The following is an 8,030-nucleotide window of genomic DNA, read 5'->3' as shown; positions in this document are numbered from 1 at the left end:
ATTACTTACAACATTACTAAAAAAAAATTAATTTTAATATATAGATAGTATAAAATATTTTGTATAATTAGTAAATCATATTTATTCTTTTAATATTTTGTATAATTATTAAATTATATTTATTTTTTAAAATAATTATTTATGCTATCAATATAAAAAATAATTATTTTTGTTCATATAATTTTATGTAATTAGATATACTTATAAATTATTTTACATAAATAATATATTGAAATTAAATTAATTAATAAAACTGAAAAATTGTATTTGTATAAAAAATTAGTGGGTTTAGCTATTTTGTATTTTAAGGATATATTTTTAAAAAAGAATAATAAAAGTTTTTTAAATTTGTGATTATTTAATATATTAAAAATATAAAAAAATATTTTTTTCAATAACTTATATTAAAGCATTTTTTTATAAAATTTTTAAAATTTTGCTAACTTGTATTCTAAAAGTATAAGTTAAACATATAATAAAAAAATATTTTATAAAAATTATTATAAAAATTATTTTTTTTATATTTTTAATACATTAACCCTAAATGGGTTAACCACAAAAAATGCCTCCGAATTATTTAAACGTTGACAAAAATACATTCGAATTTTACTATCGACAAAAATACCTTTAAATAATTTAAAAACATAACAACAATACCCAACAGTAAATATATTTTTTCAAAAAATGCCTTAAAAATTGAATTTTGATGTGATTTTTTACAATAATAATTAAAAAAATGAGATATTATTATTCTTAAAATTTGATAATTTTTTTTGAGAATATATTTTTTTGTAATTTTTAAAAGTATTATTAGTTGTTAACAAAAAAATATATACACAACAAAAAATCACCAAATTTTAAGGATACTAATATCTTATTTTCTTCATCATGCTTGTAAAAAATTGTATCAAAATTCAATCTCTAATATATTTTTTGAGAAATACATATTTAATGTTAGATAATCTTGCAAAAAAACTAACATTAAATATGTATTTCTCAAAATATACATTAGAGATTGAATTTTGATGCAATTTTTTGCAAGCATAATTAAAAAAACGAGATATTATTATTCTTAAAATTTGGTAATTTTTTGTTACGTATATATTATTTTATAATTTTTTAAAAGTATTATTAGTTGTTAACAAAAATAATTATAAAAAAATTATATACTTAAACAAAAAATTATCAATTTTTATGTATAATAATATATTATTTTTATAATCATGCTTGCAAAAAATTGCATCAAAATTCAATCTCTAGGGTATTTTTTGAAAATATATATTTACTATTGAGTGTTTTTAAATTATTTGAAGGCATTTTTGTCGATAGTAAAATTCGGGTGTATTTTTGTCAGCGTTTGAATAATTCGGGAGCGTTTTTTGTGGTTAACCCTACATTAAATACATTAAAAAATTTCTATTATTATATTTTAAAAATATATCCTTAGAATACAAATGAATTAAATTCATATTTTTAAAATATGTTTTGAAGCCGTATTAGCAAAACTCAAAATTAGTTACCACTTACCATGCTAACAATGATATTTTTTTCCTTTTTAATTGCTTTGGTTGTTCTCTCTCTAGCACCAAAAATAGGCTCATGGATCAAGAATCTATGGGAATTGGGGTGTGTGTTGTGTTGACGCTTATCCTTCTAACTTCAAAGCTGGATCTCAATTCTGAACTCAAAACACTTAAAATAGGAGAGAGAAGAGAGCAACACAGTGAAATGACATAGTTGCATAGATGGAGAGAGAGAGAAAGTGTGTTGTGTACTGTGTCAAGTGGCAGCAACAACAAAACATCGCATAACGACACACACTCTTGTTTCTTGTTCTTCGGTCACCAACATCAACACACTCCCACACTCACCACTCACCACCGCTTCTTCTACCATCTCTTCTTTCTTTTTTAGTCTCTCTTCAACAACAAAAGTACAAACCCAAAACAAAAAGATATCTTTTTTAATCTTCGATTATACGATTATGGGTAGTTTTGAAGCCACGAATGTTGTGGTGGCCAGAATCAACAAGCTTGACCCCGAGAATGCATCAAAGATCATTGGCCACATTCTCTTCAACCTTCAAGAACCTGACCTTGTTCGCTTGGCTTCAACCCCTGACTATGTCCTTCATAACCTTGTTCTCAGAATCAAAACCCACTTGGGACTCTCTTCTTCTTCACCTTCTTCACCTTCTAACACCATTCTCAACAACCATTTACCACCAAGACACCCCACTACTTCTCCTGCTACCACCCCAAACAACAACAACAGCAGCAGCAACAACCCCTTTTCACGCTTCAGTGCTGGTAACAACCTACTTTCTGGGTTACCAAACAACCCCATTAGCCCAAATTCAAGTTTTTCAGTCTCTCGAGACGGTATCTATGGTGGGTCTGTGTCAAAATCTAAACTTTCACTTTCACCTCGTGTGAGGAGTGATGGTGGTGGTGACTCTTTTGTTGATGAGCAAGAAATGGGTGATTACCTTTCTTTTCTCAACGAGTCACTGAATAATAACAAGGATAATGAGGATGCTGTGGATCCAATTAGGCTTGATTTGGGTCATGGTGCTGTCAACAACAATGGCGATGGCCACTTCTTCCATAGGAGGAGTTACTCTGCTAGTGACGCGTTCTTTGGGGTGCCTGATGAAGAAGTGGGAATTGGGTACAAACCATGTCTTTACTTTGCAAGAGGGTTCTGCAAAAATGGAACCAACTGCAACTTTGTTCATCATCATGATGCTGTGGACAAAGCTGCCATTGTTGATTCTCCAACTATGGAAGAGCATGAGGCTCTTATGAGTTTGAAGGCTGCACACCATCAAAGATTAATGGCTGCTTCTCAGCTCATGTCTGCTGGTGCTGCACCAACCCCAATGGACAAATACATTAACTTTTCCATGCTGCGAAGGAATGATCCCCAAAGGTTTTTCTAGAACTATTAAGTTAAAAAATTCAATACATTTTTCTTAGTGTGTAGTAATAGAAGCGACATCTTTAGTTGTAATTATTAACTTGTTCAATTGAAAAGACTATAACTTGAGTTGATTTTGTGTGAAGTTGATTTGTTGAGAACTCTTAGATGATTGACATGTTGGACTAAATTGTCGTCTAATGGTTTTTAACTATCAACAACTTCACAAGAATATATCTGCATGTGAGTTTCCACCGTTGTTTCCACTTTTTTTTTTCTTAAGTGTGTAGTAAGAAAGACTACATATGTAGTTGTAATTATTAACTTGTTCAATTGAAAAGTCTATAATTTCTTGTTATACAGTGATACTTTGTTTGATCTTGTGATATATTTCAGGGCAGCTGCTGCTGCAGCAGTCATGACGGCAGAAGAATTTAACAGGTTTGCCAGGTACAGACAGGAGAGCATTGACATTCTAGGTATTGCATCGGCTGAAAGGCCTAATTCTCCTTCGAGGCAGATTTATTTAACGTTTCCGGCGGAAAGCACATTTAAAGATGAAGATGTTTCAGAATACTTCAGGTAAAACATGCTGCCGCCAGAGGGCTGCGCTCCCATTTCATAATTTGCATTAGTTGAACTGTAGTTAGGAAGATTGTTTAGGATATTATTCAAATAAGAATGGTTTCGCCACATGATGCATTCATTGTTGCATTGGTGTTGATTAGATTGCATTGTTATGATCAGATTTTCTGATTGGTGCAATTTAAGTATGTTCTTGGATACTGCATTGATTATCCAGGTTTACCGTTCTCAGTTAGCACACCACTATTTAATGGTTTTAACACAACTTTGATTATGTTTGTCTCTTTTGCTATCCTTGATACTTGCTCCCTGATTTCGGGTTTCTTGGTTTGCTGTTCATCAATCTACAGACAGCTACTTAAACCCAATTGTTGTGGTTTTGTCATTACTGCCAAACCTAAGAATTATGTGATACTCAGCTGAAAACTTTATGTATGGTATGAGTTTAATGCCCTTGTTTACGTTAGTCATGGCTATCATAATTGGTTGAGAATGATGGATGGATGCATCCCCCCCTCCTCCCCTTTTTGGGCTGATTTCATTGTAATTGCAATATGAAAATGGTAACAGCTGAAAACAATTATGTGTTGTTTCATTAATTGTTTGTTGACTCTATTCCTTGCAATGTAGTGGACTCTATGTCATTTTACCGGAAGCATTATATATGTGTCAACAGGTGAGAATTAACTTTGAACCATTACAGGAAGAGAAGTGCTATATAAGCTAGGAAAAGTATAACTGTAATCTTTGTCAAAAACCATGTTATTGATATATAATTATATAATAAATTGTGCGACCACTTTTTTTTTTAAGGAAAATTAACTTTATTTCTATGTTGACTTTGTTATTGTATTGGTACAGAACTCGCTTGTTTCATTGGAACAATAATACATGTGTTAATACTTGATAGGCGATAACTAATTTTTGAGCCATTATCAAAAATGCTGCATAGCCAAAATAAATGTAACAATAATCTTTGCCCGAAATCATGGTGATGGTTGTATAATAAGAAGTGGTGGGATCTACTTTTTCATCAAAAGGTTAAGGACAATGCCACCTCATTCTAGTATACATTCTGTTTAGTGACTATTTTCCTTAGCGGCTTTGGAACCGTGATCTCAATTGACCGAATGTTTCTCTAACGTGATAATTACTTGTAATATTATTTAGTCTATCTGCATGCAAGCATTTATTGTGTCTTCAAATATTCATATAGATGTAAATGCATGCATGCATGGATACATATGTATGTATCTACATTCATGTTTGAAGTTAGGAATTTTATTCCTTTTGCAGCAAATTTGGACCCGTGCATGATGTGAGGATTCCTTACCAGCAAAAGCGAATGTTTGGGTTTGTTACATTTGTCTATTCGGAGACAGTGAGACTCATATTATCCAAAGGGAATCCCCATTTCATCTGCGATTCCCGTGTACTTGTCAAGCCCTACAAGGAGAAGGGAAAAATTGTTGAGAAGTATGTCAGCTTCCAGTCTTTTGTTAAGTTCATATCTTCCTTCTGCCACAATCTATCTTATTGTGATTGGTGCATGCAGGAGACAACATCAACCACCACATATAGAGAGGGTAGAACTCTCGCCATGTTTGAGCCCCTCTGAACTTGAATTTAAAGCACCTCATGATTTCCGTCTTGGTAATGCAATCTGTTGTTTCAACTGTTTTAATCTACTTTGGCTTTAGAAGTAGCATACTTAAAGGAAGTTACAATGTTTTTGAAAGCTGTAAATGTGCGATGGATGGTTTCCATTTTGAATTGTATTGGATCTGTTTCTCTGCAGGAGCACGAATGTTGTATAATCCGCAGGAGATCTTGCTGAGAAGAAAATTGGAGGAGCAGGTTGACTTTCAGCAAGCCATTGAACTCCAGGAAAGAAGGCTGATGAATCTACACCTTCCGGACTTTAAGAACAATCACCTTTGCCATCACCAGCGAAGTCTCTCTTTCGGCGCCACTTTGCCATCATCTCAACTTCACGGTCATATTAGCAGTCCAAGGCTTTATTCTGATAGCACTAGAGAAGATATGACAGGTTGGTCAATTGACACTGGCTAACTTCCATTGAAGCAGGTTAAATATTTCTTAATTTACTATATGTTGCAGGATTCACCGGCAACCTTGTTTCTACGGCCATGGCTTCAGCTGCTGCTGTTGCGCCGCAACAGCAAGAAGTTGATTTGGCTAGAATCCATGATAACTGCAGCAGGAACGGAAAGGACGGCTCTCAGGATGAAATCATAGATGTTCAAAATAGGTATATATTTTGACATCTGATCTTATTCTTGTTGACATTGTTGTGTCATTGCACTTATCATGGTTGTGAACTATGGTGCAGCATCGAGCATGCCCTTCCGGATAGCCTCTTTACTTCGCCAACAAAAGCAACCAGGGATGATCCGGCAGACTTCTCTTCATTGGCCGAGGTCAACGAGAGTGCCGTGTTCTCCACATGCTCATCATCTCAGATCAAGTTAGAACCAAAAAGCGCTTTAAGCGACATGGCTTCTCATTAATATTCACCAAATCTAAGGTACTTCTGGTTATAGTTTTATGATGGCAAGTTAACTCATACCCTCTTTTTAGGATCTTAGTTCTGCATATCTTGGTTTTGAATTGTAGGTAATAAATAAATATAGAAGTGGCATTGTGATAACTTTATTAGAGGTAAGTAAGAGATTCTAACTTTCTCTTCATTTTTTTTAAAAATTTCTTTTCAAATGAAAGAATCATAAAAAAACATGCTTTTAATGTAGTATAGTAATGAATTAATAATCCCTCTAATAAATTTCATTTTTTTTCTTTGCTGGTATGTTTACATGCAGATTTGTAGAAGCATACAGAAGGATGAATACTCTAGATGTATATGCAAATACACCTAGGTTAAAAAGATTAGATCCTAACAGCAAGAAATACAATATTTGATACTACTAGGACAGACATATATCACTTTATAAAAGTAATTATCTTTTTTCTCTATTTTTTTCTTTTTGCACTAAACTGAGGCACAACAAAGTACTATAGATTTTTACCTTAATGTATAATAAATATACAACTCTTTTGATACTTTCATATCTCATTCTGTTCCAATTATGCAAATGTTTCGGTAGATTAAAAGTTGCCTAGCAGGGGAATCACAACAAAATCTTGATACACCACTGATTATACATTTATACTCAAAGACACTAAGTTGAAATCTGAGTAGAAAATATGCTGTTACAATTCCAGTCCTCTTGTGTCATTATTATGTCCTCTTTTTAAGGGGTGCTAGTGGTGTACCTGTGCCTACTGACCCAAATTTGATTCCATTACTATTATTATTTTTTGATATGAACATGCAATCAATATAGGTCAGAGGCAAGTCAGGATATCAATAATGGTATAGCTTATATCATGTCCAATATTTTTTATGTACATTTATTTATACATCCCCTATGCCAAACATGTAATTTTGCAAAAATGATATTTTTCTCACAAATTGCTTAAAGAAGTTAAAACATACTATATCAAGCCCCAAGTTAACTTGATGATATATGTCACCATATTATTTTTTCCAAAAGGTTTAAGTTTATTCGAGAAGATACATAAATTATTATATTTATAACATGTCGACTCAAGTAAGTTTTTTTGTATAGTTTTTTTTTTTTAATTTGTTTTATGTTAAATTTATTTTTTTTAGATCTAATAGTCTAATATTGAACTTAATTTTTTTTTGTGATAGAAGTTTTGATACTATTTTATGATATTATTCTTTTTAAAAAGTTAAGTTTATAAGAAGAAATATATGCATGATTATATTTCTAATAGTATAAATTAATTTTTGATAAAATTTTATGTTTAGTTGTCTTTAATAATTAAAAATTATGAGATAATTTATTATATTTGATTAAACTATTATTTAATAATTTTTTATTATTAATTTTATATAAAATTAAAAAATAAAAACTATTAAATAATTTAATATATTTAATTAAATTATTATTTAACAATTTTTACCTATCTAAAGTTAGACATTAACAGCCGATGAGTTGTTACCTTAATTTGATGAGATACACAGTTGGATTATTCTAGAGCATATGCATGAAGGTGTGGGAAAAAATCTTGTGGCTAATTTGTTGTTAGTACATTAAAAAGTTATCTTTTTTTCTGGTGAAGGTTGAAAGGGAATCCAATTCAATCCAAATATATTGTTGTTTGTATTATTGTATAAGTACTAGTTTGTCTTATAGTGTGAGGTCACATGTGGGGGATAGTAGTAAACTGCGGTCACATGGTGCTGACATAACAAGAACAATTAGTACCATTACCATGGGCCTCATCACACTCCTTTCACTTTCAATTATCAACTCATTCAATTGAAATGTTTGTTTCTGAATCTTTCTATTTTATGGATCATACAATACCCTTGTGTGTGTCCTGCCATTTACTTTATTAAATTTTTATGCAACTTATTATGCATCATTGCAGCCTTATAAAAAAGTGTCCTTTCACATGTTGCTGCCATCATTGGT

General features: G+C 31.6%; 1 protein-coding gene across 1 annotated transcript; it reads left to right on the top strand.

Annotated features, from left to right (window-relative positions):
• Positions 1-1,537: 1,537 nt before the first annotated feature.
• Positions 1,538-6,585, top strand: LOC107629559 (zinc finger CCCH domain-containing protein 55). The gene is made up of 9 exons (XM_088508213.1): positions 1,538-2,931; positions 3,316-3,501; positions 4,801-4,980; positions 5,060-5,157; positions 5,303-5,554; positions 5,626-5,776; positions 5,858-6,052; positions 6,142-6,186; positions 6,345-6,585. Exons 1-7 carry the CDS (start codon positions 1,985-1,987, stop codon positions 6,033-6,035), a joined length of 1,992 nt encoding a protein of 663 aa, XP_088364339.1. The 5' UTR covers positions 1,538-1,984; the 3' UTR covers positions 6,036-6,052; positions 6,142-6,186; positions 6,345-6,585.
• The last annotated feature ends 1,445 nt before the right edge of the window (positions 6,586-8,030 follow it).

Source organism: Arachis ipaensis, chromosome B3 (genome assembly GCF_059453495.1).
Source record: "Arachis ipaensis isolate K30076 ecotype BB chromosome B3, ASM5945349v1, whole genome shotgun sequence".
Taxonomy (NCBI): Eukaryota; Viridiplantae; Streptophyta; class Magnoliopsida; order Fabales; family Fabaceae; genus Arachis; species Arachis ipaensis.
The sequence above is the reverse complement of the archived record's forward strand: the minus strand, read 5'-3'. Positions and strand labels throughout refer to the sequence as shown.